This window comes from Ictidomys tridecemlineatus, chromosome 4, assembly GCF_052094955.1.
Source record: "Ictidomys tridecemlineatus isolate mIctTri1 chromosome 4, mIctTri1.hap1, whole genome shotgun sequence".
Lineage (NCBI taxonomy): Eukaryota > Metazoa > Chordata > Mammalia > Rodentia > Sciuridae > Ictidomys > Ictidomys tridecemlineatus.
The window spans coordinates 7,752,241-7,777,318 of NC_135480.1; the positions used below are offsets into that span (position 1 = coordinate 7,752,241).

The window sequence follows — 25,078 nt, forward strand, 5'->3', positions numbered from 1 at the left end:
TCCAGCTAGACTGCATCCTTGTTTCGGCTGGCTGAATCCCTAATCATTAGCTCTATTATTTATATTAAATTTGGGGGCTTTTCACCCTCCCTTCTAATACTTATCAGCTACCACAGGATTTCTCCATGATATCATCTACCTTGGGGTTCAAAACATCTAGTCTGGTGGTCTCCACCCTTATCTTCTCACCTTTTCCTCTTATCAGGCGAGGACCATTTGTGGTCAAAACAACAACAACAAAAAAAGATGTACAACATTTACTACCTGGGAATGGGAGTAGGACTTTATAAAGTGGTAGGGGGAGGCAGTCCACGAAGAGGAAACCGCACGGGCTTATATATGTGGCTGCAGAGATCACCCAAGTGCACAGGTCCGTCATCACCAAGCCTGCACACCCGGCGGGCGTGGGAGCCAAATTACTTGGTAAGTCACAACACAGTCAGAACTTATCAATAGGAAGTGGAAGGGAAAGTTCCTTGGTCTTTGTAATCACACAAACTGTGTTCACGTCCTCGTGCTCCCATTTCTGGGTGTCCTTCAAATTGGGGCATTAAGTTCTGCCTTAGAGCACGATGGTAAGGATTAAAAGACAACAGGCACAGGCAGAGACTTGCACAATGCATTGCACACAGGAGCTCCCCACCCCACCCCCTGCAGCCACCTCTACCCGACAGGATTCGCCAGGGACCTAGCGCATGCCAGTTTGCAAGTTCAAACAGCCCTGGCAATTTAGTGTGACCGGTTTCAAAATTAAAAAAGGGCTGGAGATGTGGCCTCCGTAGCACAGCATCCCTGAGTCAACCCCCAGTACTGCGGACACCACACACAAAAAAGTCGGTGGATAAGGTTAGGAGCAACTGAACCATGTCTGGACTACCTGATCTGACAGGTAGGTGGGACACGTGCAACTCCAGCTGGGCTTCCTGCAGGGGCTCTGCTGGCGCACGCGCAGACCGCGATCTGGGCGCGCCCGGCGTGGGTGGGGTGAGATGTCCAGCTGCGCATGCGCGTAGGGCCGGGCGGAGGCCTGAGCGACTGAGCGTCGAATGTGGCTTGGCTCGAGGTCGGCGTCTGCCCTTTTCAGAGAGCGTTTCTTAGCCGATACTCCACGGTCCGTGGCCACTTTCCTGAGGCGCGGCGGACGCCTAGTCAGTGCGCGAGAGCCTGGTTGAGCTCGTAGCTGCCGGGGGCTGAGGTAATGGCCCGCGGCCCGCGCCCCGGTGTCCCCCGCGAGGTCGGCTTTGTGACTCTTTAACCGCGGCGCGGCCTCACCCTCGGCAGCCTCCTGAGAGGTCACCCTGTCGCCCCAGGGATGCTGCAGGGCGCCGTGGGCAGCGCGGGCACGGCTGGCGAGGGACCCGCGTGCTGCTGCCCACCCAGCCCTCCGAGGCCCCCCGCTCCCCGCACCCAGAAACTCCCGCCTGGGAGAAGGGCTCCTTTGATCCATCTACAACCTCTAGGTCAGGCTTAGCAGTTGCCATGAACATGAGACTTCTTCCATTGAAACGTTTCCTGTCACATCATGTCTTGATGATCCGAATGAATCTCTGGCTTTCAAATGCCTGATTGCACCTGGGGAGTAAATATTTGAGTCATGGTTCTCCCTGAGATCTTCGTTCAGCTCCCAGGAGGCGGGCTGGAAAGGTAGAATCTTGGCATCTGGAAAGGTAGACAGACAGATGCAGGCCCGGTGCACTGTGCTGACCACCCTCGACTTTTCTCATCTCTAGTTCATTTGCAGGCCTGCAGGTAGGAAACCACAGTGCCCAACAGTGTACCGTATCTCGTGGGCACCTGGAAGCTGGGCATGTCCAAATGTGAACTCAGCATCCTCCCCTCCACATTTGGCTTTTGGTCCTCAGGGGTGTAGCCCAAAGGTAGAGCAAGTGCTTAGCATGCATGAGGCCGTGGGTTCAAGCACTGCCAAGAACTGAAAACAACAATAAACTTTCCCAGGCTTTTTTTTTTTTTTTTAAGGAGGGGTCACTTAGCTCACTGGGAGTCACTGTGGACTGTTACCTCCCCAAAAAGTCACCAAATTGGGCATCTTCCGAGGCATCTTGCCAATCAGATCCACCTTTCTTCATCTCCACTTATATCACCATAGTCCAAGCCACAGTAAGCTTCTCCCTGAAGCTGCTAGAGTCTCCTTGCTGGTCCCCTCTCCTCTCTTGTTCTGAGTTGTTTCCCACATTAACAGCTTTCTGGATGTGTCATTTTTTTTTCTTTATTCCCTTCAGTGCCTTCTGATTTCTCTTAGGATCTTCTGCACAATTTCAGCTTATGAGGAAGGCTGTCATCCTTTCTCTCTGCTTTCTTCCTAGATGATCTCATCCATTTCAGTAGCTTCAAATGCCTTCTAAACACTGATGACTCAAATTTATATTTCCATCCTGGTTTCCATCCCTTGCACACAAAGAGTCTTCCTCCTTATCATAACCGTTTGGATGTCTAATAGAGCTTCTCAGACTTAACCAAAACAGAACTATTGATTCTACACCCCAATCTTTTTTTCCTAGAATCTTCCCCGTCTCAGTAAAGGATATGTACCACTATCCAGCTAATTGCTAAGAGTCATCCTAGAGTCCCATAAAAATCTATGAGTTAATGTAAAATGCACCTCAAATTCAACCATGACTTATAAAACCCAAAGTCCACGTCAATAGCATCTTTCTCCTAGAATACTACAGCAGTTTCCTAACTGATCTCCCTGTTTCTGATCTTGTTGCCTTACAGTTTTCTTCCTTTTAGCAACCAGATATTTATGTAATTTCTAAAACAAACCATTTCTCTCCCCTTTATAAAGCCCTTAGCATAAACTCTGGGCTTTTTACAATGACTTATAAGCTTTGCATGGTCTGGCTTCTGCCTAACACCCTGACTTTGTCTCCTTCTACTCTGTCTTCATTCTCTAATTTCTTGTCAAACTGACCTTTCTGTCCCTTAAACTGCCCATCACAGAGCATCTGTGCTTGCTGTGTTTTCTACTTGGGATGCTTTTTCTCCTGATCTTTGCATGGTTGTTTCTTTTCCATTATGGCCTCGTCTCTTGTGATCTCTGAAAATCCCTCACTGGCCACATTAAAGCAGTCTCCTAATGACTCTACTTTAAAAGCCTATTTTAAACCAGGTGAGGTGGCACATCCCCATAGTCCCAGCATGTCAGAAGATGGAGGCAGGAGGATTGCAAGTTTGAGGCCAACCTCAGCAACTTAGCAAGACCCCCATCTCAAGATAAAATTAAAATGGCTGGGTATGTGGCCATTTTAATGGAGTGCCCCTGTGTTCAATCCATGGTACCAACACACATATCCACAAAATATGTTTTTTTCATACTACTCAAATAATTTAAATTTTTGTGTGCTTATTGTTGTTCTCCACACCTCCTTTAATGTAAGCCATTAGAGATGAAAAATCATATCTCTCTTGTTACCTACTATATCAGTTCCCAGAACAGAGCCCAGTGCACAGTAGGTTCTCAAGCTGTATGACAACTAATTCACAGCTAATCTGACTCAGCACGTGCACACTATGTTCCAGGTTACTGTACTTCTGAGTGTTCCATGCTTTCTCCTAACTGAGGACTCTTGTACATGCTATTTCTTGTTGGAACCCAGACCCCATACCTAGTCACCATTTGTGCCTCTCTACTTGATGCTCAGAAATGATTCCCTTAAGAGTGGGCTTCCCAGCTGGGTGTGGTAGCACACACCTGTAATCCCAGCAGTTCCGGAGGCTGAGACAGGAGGATTGCAAGTTCACCAGTCTCAGCAATGGCAAGGCACTTAGCAACTCAGTGATCCCTGCTCTAAATCAAATACAAAATAGAGCTGGGATGTGGCTCAGTGGTTGAGTGCCCCTGGAGTTCAATCCCTAGTCCAAAAAATAAAAAAATAAAAAACCCCACTGGGCTTCCCTGACTCCAGTGTATGTTAGGATTCTCTGATTTTTCCACATCACCCTCTTTGTATGTAGCTGTTAAAACCATTTGTAAGCTCTTTGCAAGCAAAGATCAAGACCTTATTGTCTTTACCTCCAGTTCTTCGTTTCTGGCACAGAGTGGGGATGCAGGTATTTGTGAACCAAAGGAATAAATGTTAACTGAACACAAGATTGAAATAATCAAATTTGAGTAAAAGTTAAAAAAAAAACACACACACACTGAGCATGAGCATAAGTGCTATCTGAATCTGCCCTGCCTACTTCAGTAGAAAATTTTGGATCATTTGAAAGCATTATGTATAAATTAAAAGTGCTTTATAAATAAGATATTGCGGGGGGCTGAGGGTGTAACTAGTGGTAGACCATTTGCCTGGTGTGTATGAGGCCCTGAGTTCAATCTCTAGCACTGCAAAAGAAAGAAGAAAGAAAGAGGGTTGTGTTTTGTTTTTTTCCTGGGTAAGCCCTATTCGATGTCAGATCCCTGTGGTCTGATGGTCTTTCAGAGTGCAAAACTTTCTGTTTCTTTTCAATTATTAGCCTAATTCATTATGCTGAAGTGGTAAAATATGAAGAATTACAGCTAATGTTGAGTCTAGGTCAGTTTGTAAGGTAATATACAGGGTCTCACTAAATTACCTGGGAGGCTTAGAATTTGTGTTATTTCTGCCTCAGCCTTCGAAGTCCCTGGGATTACATGCCTGCCCCACTTCACCCAGCATTTTTTTTTCTTATTAATTTCCTCAGAATCTACCATTGTTTCATGCCAAGAATAAAATATATGTTGGAGGCTTCTTTTTACACTTCCCTGTATCTTCTGCCACTAAGACTATTGAGGTATGTGCATTATAGGCTCAGTTTATAGCTCGATGTTGTAAAAGATGCTTCCTTTCTCTTCAACTGAGGATATTCTTTCCACCACTTGCCCTTTTGAAACTATTGATACTGCTTTTTTTTCTTTTCATTTAAAAAACTTGTAGATGGACACAATATCTTTATTTTTATTTATTTATTTGTTTGTTTTAAATATTTATTTTTCAATTGTAGTTGGACACAATACCATTATTTTACTTATTTATTTTTTTGTGGTGCTGAGGATCTAACTCAGGGACTCACGAGTGTGAGGCAAGTGCTCTACCACTGAGCCACAACTCCAGCCCCCCTTCCTGTTCATTATTAATCTTCTCCCTACATGTAATCCTTCAGGGCAGGTCACCCAGTGGTATAACTATAAAATAAAATGTCCCTCACTGCCTGCAATTTTACATCCAAATGCCTTTTGGGTTCCTGGGGTTGGTAGGATTCTTAGTGAGTTCAGGGTGGTGTGAATGCTAATGCAGTGGTTGATGATTTTCATGTGACAAGTCACGACTGCTAGGTGGGTCTTGAGATGAGGAACCACTGATTTTTTGGATAAAGAGCACAATCCTGGATCTATTGACCAAAGCAAGTTTTTCATTAACTTTTAGGGTTAAGATGGAAGTAGAAGATGCACTTAGGTGTGAAGAGTAATTTAAGAGGTTAATTTAGATTCATTTCTGGTTTATTGAGATATCCACTAAGATTTTTTGATTTTATGTGAGAGTTCTCTTCCTATTAAGTTTAATTACTCTCCCTCCTCCCCCAAACAAAACCTGAAACAGGTCCAAGGGCAAATCTATTCCTGCACGAATGCCAGTGGCATTTTAAAGGTTACATCTTACCAGAAAGGGGGAGAAAAGCTTTGAGAAAACAGAATGATGTCAGTAAGCTTGGAAGTAGCCTCATCAATCTCTTCCTGTCTTGTATCTTAATGCTTTGTTTAAAAAAAAAAAATTCTTGGGCTTGGGGTGTGGTTCAGTGGTAAAGCACTTAACTAGCAAGAATAAGTCCCTGGGTTCAACTCCTGTACCCACCGCCCCCCCCATGCAAAATATATACACATATATGTGTGTGTGTATAATATGTGTTATATATTACATATACACATATATACACATACACACATATGACTTCCTTATTGGGTAACCTATGTGCTAAGTACTTCAGTGAGCAATTATACACTTTTATTAGTTATCCTTATCACCCTGCATTGTGAAGAAACAGAATAGTTCCTTTTGAAAATGGAACTTGAAGACAAAAAAGAGTTTACATTCCAAATTATAATCCTATGAACCATTCATCAGAAAAGTTCATATTTTGTTTCAATATCTTTGTCCAGAATGAATTTGCCTGGGATCATCAGTCATGAGTGTGAACAGGTTGTAGATTAAAATGACAAGATGATAGTTGTAATGGGAAAATGCAGAGACCAGAGGGTTGACAATCTTGAGGGACTATTCCTGGGTCCATACTGGATTATGTGACTTTGTGGAAGTTGTTACTTTCATTTTTTTTTTCCCCTTGATACCAGGAATTGAACTCAGGGGCACTTTACCACTGAGCTACATCCCCAGCCCTTTTTTATTTTTTTTTTAAATTTTAATATTTATTTATTTTTTCTTAGTTCTCGGCGGACACAACATCTTTGTTTGTATGTGGTGCTGAGGATTGAACCCGGGCCACACGCACGTCAGGCGAGCGCGCTACCACTTGAGCCACATCCCCAGCCCCCCTTTTTTAATTTTTATTTTGAGACCAGGTCTTACTGAATTGCCAAGGCTGGCCTCAAACTTGCAATCCTTCTGCCTCAGCCTCCCAAGTAATGGATTATAGGTGTGCATCACCATGCCTGGCTCTGTGTGTCTTTTAAATCTAAAACTTGAGTAATTTCTTTTTTTATTCTTTTTAAAGATTTTTTAGAGTTGATGAATCTTCATCTTTTTTTAAAAAAAAAAGTGAGAGATAATTTTTTAATATTTATTTTTTAGTTCTCGGCGGACACAACATCTTTGTTGGTATGTGGTGCTGAGGATCGAACCTGGGCCGCACGCATGCCAGGCGAGCGCGCTACCGCTTGAGCCACATCCCCAGCCCCACTTGGGTATTTTCAAGGAAAGATTCTAGGCTGGGATTTGTCAGATTTTACACTGAGGTTAAAGCTAATCAACTTTGCTTTCTTGGATTCACTTTTCTTGTAAAGCATTCAGAAAGAAACTCTTCAAATCTATCATAATAGCTGGTATTTTATATTATACTCTGGAATTTGTGGAGTAGCTGCTTACCACACTATCTTATTTAATTCCTGCAACAGTCCAGGGGTAGGTGCAATTCCCATTGTAGATGTAGAAACTAAGAAATGAAAAGACTAATTGATTTGCTAATGACTAATGAGGGGCAAAAGTAGAACTTAAGCCTTGGTCTTCCAATTTTAAATCTTTTTTTTTTCTTATTTTTTTTTTAAAGAGAGAGTGAGAGAGAGAGAGAGAGAGAGAGAATTTTAATATTTATTTTTTAGTTCTCGGCGGACACAACATCTTTGTCTGTATGTGGTGCTGAGGATCGAACCCGGGCAGCACACATGCCAGGCGAGCGCGCTACCGCTTGAGCCACATCCCCAGCCCCCAATTTTAAATCTTATGTCTTTTGTACCATCCCATTCTATAATTTCTCTTCATTTGCTTAAAAGCCATCATGATTTGTGGTCACCTAAAAATGAGTCTAGGGGGCTGGGGATGTGGCTCAAGCAGTAGCGCGCTCGCCTGGCATGCGTGTGACCCGGGTTCGATCCTCAGCACCACATACCAACAAAGATGTTGTGTCTGCCAAGAACTAAACAAATAAAATAAATAAATAAAAATAAATAAATTAATTAAATAAATAAAAATGAGTCTAGAATCTGACCTTTTTCTGCAAGTTAATATCAACTCAATTACTGGGACATAATGTCACCATGGCTACAGTAGAAAATGTTGGAAAATAATCCTGTGAAATCTTTGAACCATTACTACTATGTTGTTGTTTTGGATTATGCTGTCTAATCTTTATTTTCACATGAGGTAATTAGCGTGTGCTGTTTGTTTCTGAAGTGGGCAGCCAGCAATTAACAGGAACAGGCCCCAGCTAGAAGTAGGTTGTTTTTTCTTCTTTCCAACAGCCAGCTATGGTGTAGCATGTGACATTTCCTCTCTAGATTGTCACATCCAGCAAATGTTCTTCATTTCTTTTGCTCTGATGCCCCCAGGCCCCAGGTGACTACATCTTGGAAGAACTCTGAATAACAGGGCTAAAATTCTGTGGCAGCAACTAAGTCTCACCAGGTGGCTCCCTGCCTACTACATAGAAAACTCATTTGGCACCAAAACTCTATCAAATCTAGATTTGAGCTCCTGCTATACCCTGGACAAAGAGCATCAGCAAGTTTTTTTCTTAGGATATAAACAATATTTTCACTCCAGCGACTTTGGACTTGGCATCAACTACTTTTTAGTTTTGACTGCAATTTTAGTCTAAATAGTCCCATGAATTCTGGCTCCACTCTCCTTTCATTCTAATCCCACAGAGCCGAGATCAGACCCTGGAGTCTCTCCTTACTGGCAACCCAGACTTAAACTTTGGAAACTATGGGAAATTCCATTATTTGGGCCCAAAGATCTGCTGACTTCAACATACAAGAGTTTTCCCTGCAAAGTAGAAATGACATTAGGGTAATATGAAAGGAAGAATAATGGAAATAGTCCTTTATGTGTGAATGATATTTTACTACTTGCAAAATTATTTTGTTTATTAACTTGTTTTTCCTCCTAATATTCCCCAGATATTCCACTGGCAGAGTAGTTAATGGATCTATACTTAAGTCTGAATCCAGATTCCAATATTCATAGCTATGTGCTATTCCAATATCAACTCTCAGTGCCTCAGTTTCCTCATTTATAAAATTTAGACTACTTAGCTCATAATTTTTTTGTGAAGATGAAATAAGATAATATATACAGCAATTAGAATAGGGCATGGCAAAAGTTGTTAGCTGGGTACAGTGGTACATTCCTATAATCTCAGCTCCTTGGGAGGCTGAGGTGTGAGGATTGCTTGAGCCCAGGGAGTTCAGGGCAGCCTGGACAATACAGTGAACCCCTGACTTTAAAAAAAAAGAAAAAAAGTCATTGTTGTTTGTTGTTGTGTAAGAAAACCAAGGCTCAGAGAAATTAAAGGGGTCACTGGATCTGAGATTCAAACTCAGATTCATCTTACATTGTACCTATTCTGTTTACTCTATCTCAGCTCTCTCTGAAATCAATACCTTGTGTTGTATACAGGTAGCTTTGATCCTTTAGAATTCCAGACCTCTTTCTCTACTCATTATTTAAAGTTCCATATGAAGAGACAAAAGGAATGCAAGGTTTATTATCTCTCTAAAGTGTCACAACAAAGCCCTAGTGACAAAAATCACAGTGTACCTTTGAGCACATGCAGATGCCTTCTTGGAGAAGCAGTGTGCCATCCTCCCCATATCATTTTACCCCTTTACTGAGTTCCCTGTGGAATTTAACTTAGGTGGTCAGAGATTCTGGAATTAGAAAAATAAAAGTAGTAGTGCTAGGGATATAGTAGGCACTCTTGGGGCTTAGGGAAGCCTCACAAGTGATAGAGAGGAAGAATAATTGAGAGGCAGGGATTTCTTACAAGACAGGGAAACCTTAGTGTGTACATCCTTATCTGTTGCATTGGCTGTGTCAGGGAGCTGTGCTAATTCCTTAATTTCATCTCAAATTAATGGCAGAGGTCCTTCTCATTATGCCTATTATTGATGTATCCTCTGAATTATCTCATTATTTAACTTGAGCCTCTTCATACCCACCTAGGTTCCAGGAGAAGTGGGAATAGGGAAGGATAATAGATTCGAGAAATATTTGGGGGCTGGGGATGTGGCTCAAGTAGTAGCGCGCTTGCCTGCGGCCCGGGTTTGATCCTTAGCACCACATACAAACAAAGATGTTGTGTCCGCCAATAACTAAAAAATAAATATTAAAATATTCTCTCTCTCTCTCTCTCTCTAAAAAAAAAAGAGAAATATTTGGGAGAAATATTTCATTGTAACCATAACTTTGTGAATAATCAAGACAGATATTAGCATCATTAGTCTATGGAAGAGAAGTAGTTTGCACAAGGCCATAAGATAAACAACAAAACTTGCATTCTGGTCTTTTGCTTTCAAGCAGAGATATCCCAACACACCATGAATCTTCCCCATGCAGGTAGGAGAATAGTCCCAATGACTAATAGCAGAACTGAGCCTGGTACAAGGGCAATGGTACTAAGTGTTGGGCATTTTACTTGAGAAGAGATACTACAGATTGAATAAGCTTCCTTTCCCATATGCAAGGAACAATATTTTCCCTTTTAATAATTCTCTATGTTATTTCTACTTCATTTAGGCTACCATTTGGAAGCAATGAGTTTAAAACCTTTTACCTACCCATTTCCAGAGACGAGGTTTCTTCACGCAGGACCCAACGTGTACAAATTCAAAATCAGATATGGCAACAGCATCAGGTAATTTTCAAGATAGGAGGGTAGCCTGTGTAAGCCCAAATTAGTATATTCTTCCAGGCTCATCCCCTCTTTGTCTTCATTCTGTTCAGGAGACTGCCATCCAGTTGTTAGATTAGCATATTATAGGATTCTCTGTTATGGTTTGGATCTAATAAAAAGTACCTAACTGAGTAAAAGGCAACCCACAGCATGGAAAAAAATATTTGCAAATCATATATCTGATCAGGGCTTAATATTCAAAATATATAGAGAACACTTACAACTAAACAACAGAAAAATAAACAATCCAACTAGAAAACAGACAATGGGCTTGAATAGGCATTTCTCCAAAGAAGATATACAAATGGCCAGCAGCTTATGAAAAGATTCCCAATATCATTAATCACTGGGGAACTACATATCAAAACCACAATATACCTGCCAGCATGGCTAAAAAAAAAAAAAAAAAAAAAAAAAGCAGAAGGTAACACTGTTGGCAAAGATGTGAAAAAATTTGGAACCCTTGTAAATTGCTGGTGGGAATGTAAAATGGTGCAGCTGCTATAGAAAACAGATTGGCAGTTTATCAAAAATTTAAAACATAATTACCATATGACCAGCAATTATACTCCTAGAATTGAAAACAGAGACTCGGACAACTTGTAAAATGGTGCTTATAGCAGCATTGGTCACAGTAGCCAGAAGGTGGAAACAACCCAAGTGTCCATCAGTGAATAAATGAATAAAAAAATGGTATATATGCACAATGGATTATCTGTAGTCCATAAAAAGAAATTGCAAAAAAGAATGAAGTTGTGATATATGTATAAGGAGGATAATTTTTGAAGCATATGCTAAGTGAAAAAAAAAGGACAAATATTGTATGATTCCATTTGTATAAAATGGAAATTCAGAGACAGAAAGTAGATTAGAGGACATGGGGGCTGGGAGGAGGGAAGAATGGAGACTTAGTGCTTGAGCAGTGTTTCTGCTTGGGATGATAGAAAATTTTGGAAATAGTAGTGATGGTCATACTGTTTCCGAAAGCTCAATCTTTGTCCCCAGTGCCAATCCAATAACAAGGATACATTTTTTTAAAACATTTATTCTCCAGATGTAGGTGGACACAATACCTTTATTTTATTTTTATGTGTTGCTGAGGATCGAACCCAGTGCCTCACGCATGCTAAGCAAGCTCTCTACCACTGAGCCACAATCCCAGTCCCAAGGATACAGTTTTGAGAAAAAGGAAAAAGATTTATTGCTTTGCTAGTAAAGGAGAAACACAGGGACTCCTGTCCCAAAGGTTGTGATTCTGCCCATCAGCAGGAACAGGGGGTTTTTAAAGAGGTGACTTAAAAGCTATATTCCACACTTCTCTGTGGGAGTTGTAATTCACTTGTTAATTTGGGAGATAGTCATTTCTGATATCTTCTGGTGCCATCCCCCAAATCTGGATTACTTCATTCCTGTGGTGAGTGTGTACTCTGGGACAGATAACTCTACCTGGGATGGGAAAAAGGTAATCTTATCTCCCTTGAGATTAGGGAGGGGGAGAGATCAGGGAGGAGAGGGGAGAAAGGAAAAGAAAGAAATGTCTATTTTTAAAATAAGTTGCAGGGGCAGGGCAGCAGGGACTATATTCAAAGCATAAAATGGACCACTGTTACAATACCACATTATAGAAGTGATACCAGTGAGTTATATGCTTCAAAATGAATAAATGGTAAATTTGTTAAATGTATTAATTTTAAAATGATATATCCATGAAATTTTCATGTGTTTTTATTTTAAAATATTTTCTAAAGTGAAAAAAAAATGGTGAGAAGATTGGCATCATTTTACATTTCTGCAAATATATTAGTGTCTGAGCCTGTTAGCTGTATTACCATATCTACTTCCACATTCAGTCTGTTGCATTGTTTTTGTTGATATTAAAAAAAAAGACCAACTCATAAGTTTGTAGTTGGGAAAGGTAGGTAGAAACATAATAATAGCCCTTTCAAATCATCATAGATATTCTTCTTTGATCCTACATCTAAACTTGATTGAGTTGGGGTATATAGCATGCACAGGGCTCTGAGTTCCATCCCCAGCACCACAAAACAAAAACAAAAACATGGACAAGTGGTATTTTGTGGTTTTTTCAAATGGTAGGGTATTTTTCCCCCTAATGTTAGTTGCAATGTGAAATCTGAAATTATAACAGTGAACTTTTTGAACTCTTATGTTAAAATCCATTGGCCTATCTTGTTTTTTTTTTTTTAGAATGGATGTTGTATTTAGCATGATATTATAATATGATGAATTCCATTGGTCATTTGGTATTTTTTTAAATATTTTTTTAGTTTTAGATGGACATAGTACCTTTATTTTATTTGTTTATTTTTCTGTTGTGCTGGGGATCAAACCCAGTGCCTCCCGCAAGCAAGGCAAGTGCTCTCTCTACCACTGAACCACAACCCCGGCCCCTAGAAAGTTTTGATTCACCGACCTCCTCAGATCTTCCAAAAGTTGACACATTTCATTATATAATATAAAAAAAAATAATGTCACTACCAATCTTATCAGATTGACACTGTCAAACTTACAATGGTGAATAGAAGTTTTCCAAAATTCAAAATTTCTCTTGAGAGCCCCAGATATACCATTGACAACAAATACTGTCAGTTGTTTCCCTTGAGTTGACATACTTACTTTATTCATTTTTGAGAAAATGTCTATCAAACTCCCAAGTCTGAATAACAACCATAGTTTGTTTGTTAGCTGATCATTCAAGTAAAATAATTTCATGGAAAAAGCAGCTCATTCAGTTTGACAACTTAAAGAATCACATGAGGGGCTGGGGATGTGGCTCAAGAGGTAGCGCGCTCGCCTGGCATGCGTGCTGCCCGGGTTCGATCCTCAGCGCCACATACCAACAAAGATGTTGTGTCCGCCGAGAACTAAAAAATAAATATTAAAAATTCTCTCTCTCTCTCCTCTCTCACTCTCTCTTTAAAAAAAAAAAAAAAAGAATCACATGAGTGCTTTTCCTCAAGTCAGCCATTATATATTGATGGTATATTCTGGTAAGCAAAAGAAAAACTTTATGCATACTTCCTGTGTTATCACATAACATGTTTTAAAAGGTACTGTCATGTACTGTGTATGTGTCAAAAAGCTAAAAGAAGTTATTTTGAATGTTTTCTCTATAAATAAATGATAAATGAAGAGATGGATATGTTTACTCTGACTTAAACACTGTACAACCCATACATGTATCAAAATGTCACATAAGTACAATTTTTGTTTTTATATATCAGCTAAAATAAATTTATATAAGTTTGAAGATAAAAAAAGAGATGTAGTCAAGGGTTGAGGTTTTCTATAATTATTTTTTATTGCTTTCTCAAGGGTATTACAGGAAACTGGATTTTTTTCTCCCATGTGGCAGTAATAATTACTGTGATTGCTGGTACAGCTTAGTGCAGCTAGCTAGATTTGTGCCAGAGCACCAGCAGTTTTGTCACTGTTGCTTTTGCATTAATGTAGGAATGAAAAATTGTAAAGGCAAATAACAGTTTAGTAGTAGTATAAAAGTAGATTTGCTCTTAGACACACCTCAAAAAGTTTTGAGGACCCCTAGGACCCCCCAAACCACACTTGGAGGGCAATTGGACTAATGAATTATTAGCTGTCACAGCAGGGATTTCAGATCTCGGCAGGTCAACCAAGAAGACATTTTGGTACAACTTTTTACCATGCTCAGACCACACCACCTAGGTGATCACTTCTTCCCCCTGAGCAACAGCCTCAGCACACACAATTGTTATGTATTCATGTCTCTTCAGCTATTTAAAGAGTAGACCAAAATCTGTTCTTGCCAGACCTTTCCTTGTTAGTCATCATTTATCTGTTTACCTTCTAGAGGAGAAGAGATAGAAAATAAGGACGTCATCGTCCAGGAGCTGGAGGTGAGGAAAGAAGCAGACAACTTCTGGGAAAGTTATTCTTTCCTCCAAGGATACATCCACATCCAGACTTCTAATTATTTCCTACAAACTGAGTCACAAACTCCACTTGATAACTTGGCTTCTCCTCCTACGTTTCCTCTGCAAAGAGACTTTACTGTTTTTCTAGGAAAATTTAAAGCCCATATCCTTTCTCAATTCTAGTTGAATTGTCAGCACCTTTGAGGCTGAGAGTTACTTTGTTTCCACCAGAGTTCCCAGACACACACACACCCTTTTGTGGGGGCTGGCACATAGAAGACTTCAGGAGCCCTGCCACCTTCCAGGACTCTGGGAAACCTTATCCCAACCACTGCCTGGTACTTGACGTCCAGGAAATTCAACTGTAAATACATAGATAAGGTTGCTGTCTTTATTTTAATTAGAAACATTTGCAGTTGCTTTATTCCCATTTCATTTTCATTTCTTTTCTACCCAGCTCCTCTAGTTTTAGGCTTTCCAGCCAAAAGACAACTGAGCAGGTGGGCAGTTTTGTAAATTGGTGAAAGCATTGGATGAGTTGGAATTCTGGGGGCTTTAGAGTCTAGTCCTGCTTTAGTCACACTAATAAACAGTGTGACCCTTGGCAGATCATTTGCCAATCTGGATTCCAATTGCCTCATCTGTAAAACAAGAGGTCAGAACTCATTTATCCTCTTCTAACTTCAGAACTCAGGGATTTAGGACAAGTGACTTACTAAGATATACTTCCACATTGCAAAGAATTATAATATATTAAATGCACTTTACCACAGAACTCCAAGAAAGCATATCTTTAAGTCATAGCCTTAAAAGTTCCTGTGGCTCTCAAACTACATGTTAAAAGATACATTAGGATTTTACAAGGCCTCAAGGACATCATTATAAATAACAGTTATTTCCATATATAACCGTGAAATTTTTCTGCTTTTTAAAATTCTGAGCAGAGCAAACTTTATGTTACTTTGCTTCAGTTAATTTGGACAGAGAAAAGCTCAAGACAGCATAGTGGGTGGAGGGAGCACAGACTTGAGAACCTGAATTTGAAATCTAGTTGTTCTATTCAAACATAGGTATGTGACTTGAGGCAAGTTACCTACTCTTTCTAAGTCTGTTCCCTTACCTATCAAATAAGGTTAATAAGTGATGCCTATTTTCAAGATTGTGATAAGGATTAGGAATAGATGTATGCAGTGCCTACCAGCAGCCCTTTAAGTAGTAGCCAGAGAGTATTTACATATATTTCTATATTGTATTAAGAATCTCAGGGGGGGCTGGAGATGTGGCTCAAGTGGTAGTGCACTCGCCTGGCATATGTGCTGCTTGGGCTTAGATCCTGGCTCCATCATTTCCAACTGGGTAAATCTTTTTTTTTGTTTGTTTGTTTGTTTGTTTTTAAAACACACTCTGCCAAGTTTTATTAAAGAAAAATTTTACACGTTTTACTTTTCACTAGTCTGTTCTGGCATGCTTCTAATGATATCAGAATCACCTAGAAAATAAAAACAGTAATTTTACAATACATTTAATGGCAACTGGTAGTAATAAAATTTCTGTATTTTGTTTACATGTTCTTTTAGACAAGTCTGCAACTTAGTATTGATTATTTGCAAGTTACCCCACTAGCTGTACTATCATTTTTCAAAAGGTGGATCAAGATAATGTAGAATCATAGTCATAATATGGTAATACAAAATGGTCATATTGTAAATCAGATTGGGTTTATCACCAGCACTTATAAAACCAGACCCAGGGAAAGAACTAGGTCTGGGGACACCGTGCATGGCCTTAATATAGCGAATGTTTAGCCTGCCCTGATTATTACAAAAATCAGAACAGCGAGAATGTTCGCAGACCAACTGGGTAAATCTTGAATAAGTGTTTTTCACCTCTCTTTATCTCTGTTTCTTTATCTGTAAAATGGGAATAATAGAGCTGCCTATCTCATAGAGAGTTTATGAGTGTTAAGTTGATACATATATATAAACAATCACCTGCCATAGTAATTATTGAATAAAATTAGCTGTTATAAGCAAGACACCATGCTCCTACAGAGAATACAAAGATAAACAACAACAGTTCCTTTTTTTGGGGGGATGAGGGGTACCAGAGATTGAATCCAGGGGCACTTAACCACTGAGCCACATCCCCAGTCTTTTATATATATATATATGTTTTTTTTTTTTTTTTGAGGCAGGGTCTCACTAAGTTGCTTAGAGCCTTGCTAAGTTGCTGAGGCTGGCTTTGAACTTGTGAGCCATCTGCCTCAGCCTCCCAAGTCACTGGGATTATAGGTGTGCATTACTGCGCCCAGCCAATGACACAGTTTCTTACTTCTGAGAGCCCAAACAGGAGGAAAATGAGGTTTGGAGAGGTGAAATGACAGAACTGGAACTGAAATTCACTTTTTTTTTATAAGAGAGAGAGAGAGAGAGAGAATTTTTTAATATTTATTTATTTTTAGTTTTTGGCCGATACAACATCTTTGTTTGTATGTGGCGCTGAGGATCGAACCGGGGCCACACGCATGCCAGGCAAGCGCACTACTGCTTGAGCCACATCCCCAGCCCTCACTTTTTTCCTGTAGAAATCCAGCAGTCTTTTTATAATATCCAAGTGTTTAATTAGCATAAACTAATAATCACTGTTAACTAGAAACTAATCAATTAAGATTTAAAGAGAGTAGAAGAAAAGGTTTGATTTAAGCAGAAGCAAAATAACTATATATTGATAAATATTGGTATTATTCATTTGCATATCCATTTGTTAAGAACTTGTTCTGCATCACCTCCTATGGTAGATACCGGAGAAGGGATGCTAAGATAAATCAGTTGTGTATTCAACTTCAATTAGATCTCCCATTAAGGAAAATAAAACATGTGTATGATGTATGTGAAATGTAATAGAGGCCCCAGGCTAACTACTGTTAAGTTTGGGACAACCGTTAATTACAATTTGAGAAAGCTTTCTGGAGGAGATAACTTTTGAACTGTACCTTACAGGAAAGGTAGGATATGTACAGGTGTACTGATGGGTAGAGAGCCCATTTCAGGCAGAGGGAACAGGAAAAGGACAGAAGTGGAGAGACAGAAGGCACATTTAGGGAATAGAAAATAGTTCAGTTTTGTTAGAAGACAGGGTATGTGAGAAGCAGTGAAAAATATAAATGGAAAGATTGGATGAGATTTGACAGTATTGAAGTCATTTCACATATCTTTTTCAGGATTCCATCCGTGCAGTCTTGGGAAACTTGGACAATCTGCAACCCTTTGTTACAGAACACTTCATTGTGTTTCCCTGTATCCTTTCTTTTCTGGCTATCATGAGCTATAGCTCCCATTGTAGATTCCAGTGGAAACAACAGAACCATATGCAGTTTGGAGGGTGGGTCATGGAAAGGGGCAGGGAATCTAGTCCTTAAAGTAGTCCTCAGGGAATGCAGCTGTCATCTGTCCTCACTCCTTAGCACCATTTCCCAGATAAAAGCAAGTGGGAGAGAGTTTCCCACCTGAAATTCAAACATGGAGAAATCATCTTGATCCCCTACCCTTTTGTTTTCACTCTATATGTGGAGATGAAATGGTTTCAAGAAAACCTGTCACCTGGTAAGTAGCATGAGAGGACTGAGGGTGGCAGAGAAGAAAGCCATTAGCAATACAAGCTGAATATGGTGAAAGGGTCTGCAGACTGGGCCCCAACTGCCTTGAAGAAGCCAGGATCACGTTCTCCAAAGCCTGGTTCAGATCCGTGGCTTTTGATACTTAATAGCTGTATGACCTTTGATGAATTAGTCTTTCTGTGCCTCCTTTGTGAAATGGTGAAGAAAAATACTAGTACCACTTCACGAGTTGTTAAAAAGATTGACAATATAAATACTGATAGGTGGAATATACAAAGTCAGACTCAATAGAAGGTGAGTCTTCTATAAACACTTTCTTCACTTTTGAGTATCCAGTGACTCACCTTAGGGTTGTCTTAAAGGTATCTCCCAGTTTTTAATATCTGAGGGCCATGGCTAATTTTATTTATTGAGGGACAAGAAAACACGTGCTAGTGTGTTTTAAAAAGGGTGCAAAGGCCTTGCTTCAAGTATCTCTCTAGTTCATTTGTCATTGATGCCTAAAGTCACAGTTTTTCTTTTATAATGAGGATATCCCCTTTTAAGTGATATATCTTTAAATATAATGTGAATCAAACCCATTTCAACTTGTAGATGACAATCCTTCTGGAGTAGTGGAGGAAGAGAATTTGAAGATACTGTTTTAGGGAAAGTGGTGCCAGGTGGAAGGGAGAAGGGTACATGGGGAGGTTTTGTCTGGGGCCAATTCTGAGAAATAAATAGTAGCCAGAAATTTAGGCAAAACAAGTTTTGATCCATTATGACATTTAAATTTCCTATTGTAGGGAAACCAATAAATGACACTCCTCTTGAATTGGTAAGTTTGCCCTTTTTGTACAAAATTAAAATCACTGTAATCACCTCCCATTTTCCCCAAAGTGCTGCTTTTGACTTCCTCAGACTTTGCTGATTGGTCACTGCCTGGGTCCCATCAGAATTGTAGGCAGGAGACCCTATATGTCCCCTTGGCTAGATTTCAGAGACCATGTCTCTAACAGAACATCTATCTATCTTTGCTACAAAACTGTTGATAAAAGTTGCCTTTGAAGGCTGAAACTGTAGCTCAGTGGTAGAGCACTTGCCTAACATGCAGCCCCGGGTTCCATCCCCAGCATTGCCAAAAAAATAAAGTTGCCTTTGGCAGGTTAAAGATGGGGAGCTCCTGGGCCTGGGGTTGTGGCTCAGCAGTAGGGCGTTTGTCTAGCACATGCAGGGTGCTGGGTTTGATCCTCAGCACCCACATAAAAATAAATAAAATAAAGGTGCATTGTGTCCAAATAAAAAATATTAAGAAAAAAAAAAGATGGGGAGCACCCTTCCATGATACCCTCTTGAATGTGAGACACTCTGGAAAAGGAGGCTCACAGAAATCTGGTTCTTCCCTGAAGCTTCTAACTGAGAAGAGAGCAGCAGGAGCCTCCGTGAGGAAACGAGGACTTGTGGAAGAGCCAAGCTCCCCCAGCAGGACGGGGCTGCACAGGTCAGTGGCAGGGTCTGCGAGGCTGCCTCCTCCTAGGCAGGCTTTGCCACCTAGGCTGCAGTGGGTTCTGTTCTTGGGCAAATCACTTTCTTTTGGGGGGTTTCAATAGTACCTGCCTATTCCAGTGAGTGGGCTAAGGAAAGGAAGCGAGTTGATATTTATGATGTAATTTGAACGCATTCCCTTTCTCAGTAAAGTAGGATTGTTCTGTTCAAGATGAAGGCTGAGAGGAAATACAATTGGATCTGTAGAACTGACTTCAATGCAGTCAGTATATAACCAAAAGCTTGGTCCTCGTCCTTGACACCAATCCAATAATGAAAACAAGGTCTTGAGAAAAAGGAAAAAGAAGGTTTATTGCTTTGTTAACAAAAGAGAAACACAGGGAATTTCCTCTTCCAAAGGCTGTGATTCTGCCCATCCTCAGAAACAGAGGACTTTTAAAGAGGTGACTCAGAAAAAATGAGATTAGGGAGGAGAGATCAGGAAGGAGAAGATCAGGGAGAAGAAAATTGGGGAAAAAGAAAAAAGAACATGTAAGTTTCAAGTAAACCCCTGCTACAAGTGAATGCTTACTATGGCAGCATTATAGAAGGCCCAGTTGAAGGGCATGAAATTATGAAGTCAGAACATTATCCAAAAACAAAAAGAGAATAAAATAAAATATAATTATTCTGTTTTACTTAGTGAGCAGCAAGCTCTTAGAACCTTAAAGGTAGTCCAGAGAGAAATATAAATGCTTGCAAAAGGGTTTGTATCAATTATTAGGGTGAGTATCAATTATTAGGTGAAGTATCAATTATTACATATCACTTGTTGGTGGAATGTTGAGTACATCAGTTATGAGGTGGAATGTTGAAGTTGCTATTGTGAAGGCTACTTATGATCATTTAATTTTCAGGGATAAAAAGAGTCTGTAAGATAGTTTGGTCTTCCTTATTAGCATCCCCGAGAGGCCTGCTGGAATAGTCCAAGGTGTGGTTTGCTGCCCAGCCCACAATGCTTTCACCCGGGTTCAAAGAAAGCAGTTGCTCTTTTCCTGGGACCATGTGGGTTCCTAGAGTAGACCACAAAGGAGCTGCCCTGTGCCTTCCGGGTGTACACGTTGGAAGAGCAGAGCTAAGAGTTCCTTTCCAACCTAGGGCGATGTGAGGGTACTCGAGGGAATGAAGCTTTGCTGTGTTCCATTTGAATGAATTTTCCACAGAGATGAGGCCTCAGATTTTCCCTTTCTCTGGGTTTTGATGCTCAATCAAGTATCTCAGAATCTAAAAACCTACTGTCAGTCACATTTTCCCTTTTTCAAACCTCATATCCTTAAGTGTCTCAAATGGGATTCTACTGTGAATTAAAACAGCACCCAAAGAAAATTTGGCCACACAATTTTTCCTGCCAGCCAGGAGTGGTATAAAAATAGCCAACCTGCTGAAATATTCATTTGGGCCACATTTGCTAGAATGTGGTAATGTTGTCACTGCCAGTAACATTTTCTGGGCTTTTTCCCCCACTCAGGGCCAAGATAGGGACTTCTAGTCAAGAAAGCAGCAAAAAGAAGCCCCATATGGAAACCAGGAAGGTGAGCACCAAAATGGAGGCTTTGAGGTTCCTGGCTGCTCCTGCTCTTCTGCAGGGCAAGGTTCCCATTACTGCAGATGGAACTGACTGAGAGCATTCTCAGGTTTCACTGTCTGCAGAACACTTTCAGCTATTTCCCCCTTGCCACAACCCATCCCCAAAGTGGCTGCATAATATACATGTGGATGAATCCTTTTGTTAAAACATCTGTCTTCTCAGCTTAGAAAGCAGCTGCTTGTACTTTCCTGTTGAAGTAAGAAAATAGGTCTGTATTAAATAGAGGTGGAATCCAGTGTAGAACTTTCTCTTTAGAAAACTTTTTGCTTTCATCTACACTGGAGTCTGAGTCTGGGAATGTCTAATTTTAACAGATGAGCTAGACATTTATCAGCATTGGAAATTGGTAAGAGAAAATCTCTGAAGCAGTGATGTGCTGGCCCCTGACCATTTGGTTTGATTCTACTTATGGAGTCTGTTCCCCATTTGAATATTCATATATCTGCTTCTCCTCCATTTCAAGGCTTTTTTCTCATAATAGTCTCTAAAGTAGTGCCCATTTTTTAAAATATTATTTTTAGTTGTTGATGGACTTTATTTTATTCATTTTTTATATGCAGTGCTGAGAATCAAACCCAGTGCCTCACACATGTGAGGGAAGTACTTTACCACTGAGCCACAACCCCAGCCCTAAAGCAGTGCCTTTTTACATTTCTTTCCCTCTTTAAATAGCTATTAGCTGTTATACCTGCCTTATAGATCTTTCCTCTTTTCTTTTCACTTCATGTGTCCAAAGTAGCTCTGACCCTAAGTTTCCAAACACTACCAACTCATTTCCTTCACCTTCCCAGGACCTATAACATGATCAGCTATGGAGCACATGTGCATGAATTCAACGAATTTTCACTGTGTCTGCTGTGTGCCAAGTGCCAGGAATACTGTGTGCTCCCCTAAAAACACCAGCAGTGTCAGGCCAGGCGGATAGTTACTTATAGATAGGCCATGTGCAGGGGAAAAGGAAGCACAGGGTACAAAGAAAACACAAAGTGACCATGAAGGAAGGGTTTCCAGAGGAACTCAGAGGAACTGAAAGAGGTCTGGCTGAGAGGGAAGAGTGCAGGTGTTTGGTGACTGCAGCCAGCCCACCTTGAGCTTAGAACACAGGACCAGAAATGTTACTGGACAGGCCAGCAGGATCATGGAAGGCTTTGAGGTCACCTTCAAGATCACAAGAATTTCCTAAAACCTTTTTCTTTTTTTTTAATTACTGGAGATTGCGCCCAGGGGTGCTCTATCACTAAGCTACAGCCCCAGTCCTTTTTACTTTTTGAGACTGTTTCTTGCTACATTACCCAGGCTGGCCTGAAACTTGTGATTCTCCTGTCTCAGCCTCTTGAGTAGCTGGGATTATAGATGTGCAACTCCCTAAAATATTTTTTTAATATTTTAGTTGTAGATGGACACAATATCTTTATTTTGTTTATTTATTTTTATGTGGTGCTAAGGATCGAATACAGTGGCTCACACATGCAAGGCAAGTACTCAACCACTGAGCTACAGCACCAGCCCTCCCTAAAACATTTTTAAAAGAAATTTTCTTCCTTTCTGCAGTACTGGGAATTGAACCTGGATCTCACACTGAGCTATATACCCCCATCCTGCAATTTACATTTTTAAACCATTATTCTGTCTCCTGTTTGCAAGATGTTATATTATGTGAGCACATACAAACACATGTAAAACCTGGCTTCTTCTCTCCAGGAGTTTATAATGTGCATCTGGGAGGGTTCTAGCCCTCTGCCTCTGGGGGTCCAGGACAAGCCCCAGTTGTGCCATAGCCAAGTGGCCCACTGAGTGACTTTGGGAAGAAAGTCGCCCCCTTCTTTACCTCCTATCCTTTCTAGAGGTAAAAGGAAAAAGGAAAGAAAAAAAGAAAGAAATGGGAAAGTACAAGAAGAGTACATGAAGCTCTGGGGAACAAAGACACTTTATACAACCAAGATAATTATTATTAAAGGAACGTTTCCCTCACTCCCTACCCTTCGTACCTTCCTATTCTTAGTTTGACACATCATCTCCCTCAAGAACTGTACCCACAGCTTCTTACTCAACATAATTACCTTTTCAACCTGATTCTGGGTTTAGAAAAAAACTGAGTAAAAGAAGCATGTTTATTGATTTTGACTCAAAGCCCAAAGACAGCCTCCATCACAGACCCTGTTCCCAGGGAGAGGATTTCTCCTAAATTAAAATGATCACAGTGACTCTCAGTGTAAGTCAGTTGAGCTGGAAAAATTGAATTTGTGCCTGTGTCCAATGCTTGATATTTTCTTTCCCCTCTGGGGGAAGTTAGGGTACAGGATCTCAGCCAGTGCAACCTGTGCATGCCTAAACACATTGGGAACCTGCACAGGGAGAGCTTAGCTGAATACAACAATTATCTCATGAACGGTGCTTTGGATTTGGGGAAGAATAAGCAGGAAAGGTAGATCCCTTCCCTTTGCTCCTTCAGACCCTACACCTAGAGACCCAGACGTTGGAAGGACGAAAAAAAGGTGGAAGTGGGGGTGTGGATAAACAGAAGTGAAACGGACTGGTGCTCATAGCTTATTTCCCCCTCCACTGAAGCCACTTCTCAACAGATCCAACCCTGGACATATAGAGGTTCAGTGTGCTGTTCTGCTGGAGGTCCCTGATGAAACCCTCAGTCTCCTTCAGGCTGTTTTTTCTCTATTACAACTTTGCCTGGGAAAACATCCCTCAAGATCACAAAGGAGCGCACAAAGGCGTCTGTCTTGTCCTCACAAGTCTTGTCTCCCTGGCTTGGAGCAGACTCTCCCTCTGTCCCCAGGCCTTTGCCCTCTGGTCCCTGTATCAGCCCTAATAGATGCCATTCTACTGGGGCTACTCCATATAGCAAAATTTAAGCTCCAGAGCATCGTTTCATCAAACTTGTAAGAATTATTTCCTCAAGCCAGAAACCAGAGCCAGGCCCTCTAAATCCTGTCACCACTCTGTCTAGAAAAAGTAAGAATGGTCTATGTCCTTTCTTTCTAGAGTTCCCTGTCACTTTTTGGGGAATATGACTTAGGGGCCTGCCACTGTGGACTATATTTGAGGGGTTTGTGAAGAATGTCACCTCATAAAGATCTACTGTTCTAACCTGAAGTTTATGGTTGGGATGGGGGGCCAGTCCTGCGTGTCCTGAGGTCTTCCCTGAGCCTGCCTCCCTGAGCCCATTCTGCTCTAGAATTCACAGTGGCACAGCTCAAGAACATGGGCTCTGCTGGACTCTCTCAGGCACATTCCCAAAGAAAATATATGCACCATGTTTCTGACTCTCAGGGTGTTTACTAAGAAATGCTGTGGTCCTGGAAACCAGTTGTAGAATGTCTTCTTCAGAGTGCAGAGGAATTCTTATCAGGCTGTGGCACATGGAGAAATAATAAGATTGCACTGTATTGTGCTGGCTGTTAAGGCCATCACCCTGTTTCTGCCCGGCCTGGCACTAGTCATGCTGATTGTGTTTACTCTTTATTGGTACTGTGCCCTTTACATCATGTCCCTGTCCAGAGTGCTGTGCTCTCACTGTCCAGATCCTCACCCCCAAGATGAGAATCCCGCTCATCCATGCAGGCCCCATGCAGACGTCACTCTCCCTATGAAGCCTTGACAACCACCACCCACTCTGCTCATGTCCTCCCCAGCAACCAGGCCAGTCTAGAGACTCATGGGGTAGCTTCAGCCTACTGTCTTGTGGCACATGGTTTATGGGTCAGTTTTATCTGACAGTTATTCAGTTCTCCAAGGTAGTGGTAAGGTTGTCCTGGTTTCTGAAGCCTCGATGTTGTGTCAGTAATAGTGGGCACTCTCCACAGTAGGGAACAGTAAGGTAAGCCCAGCTTGGCTTGTTCTCAGCTCTTAAATTTTGTGGTTTTAGACAGACAATGGTTAGGGAGCTGAAATGAAAAAGAACAGTATTATAGCAGGGAATCTCAGACCTGCCTGGGCAGCCAGAAGCCAGGCCCCGATGCTGATGTGAAATCAGTTCATCAGAAAATAGCAAGTCAGATCACCAGCCATATAGGAGTAAAACTTAGGACTTTT

At 40.9% G+C, this 25,078-nt stretch overlaps 1 protein-coding gene and 1 non-coding gene across 2 annotated transcripts in view; one reads left to right on the forward strand and one right to left on the reverse strand.

The window, feature by feature from the left end:
* Majin (membrane anchored junction protein) overlaps nt 1-25,078 on the forward strand; it is a 45,818-nt gene that overhangs the window by 18,627 nt on the left and 2,113 nt on the right. Inside the window, exons 3-6 of the mRNA XM_078045641.1 lie at nt 10,233-10,350; nt 14,240-14,285; nt 19,308-19,399; nt 20,912-20,975. Of these exons, the coding sequence (XP_077901767.1) occupies nt 10,250-10,350; nt 14,240-14,285; nt 19,308-19,399; nt 20,912-20,975 (303 nt within the window). The 5' untranslated portion in view covers nt 10,233-10,249. The remainder of the gene's footprint in view (nt 1-10,232; nt 10,351-14,239; nt 14,286-19,307; nt 19,400-20,911; nt 20,976-25,078) is intronic.
* LOC120890144 (small nucleolar RNA SNORA72) lies at nt 16,021-16,154 on the reverse strand. The gene has a single exon (XR_005734393.1). It is a non-coding gene; the product is annotated as a small nucleolar RNA SNORA72 (small nucleolar RNA).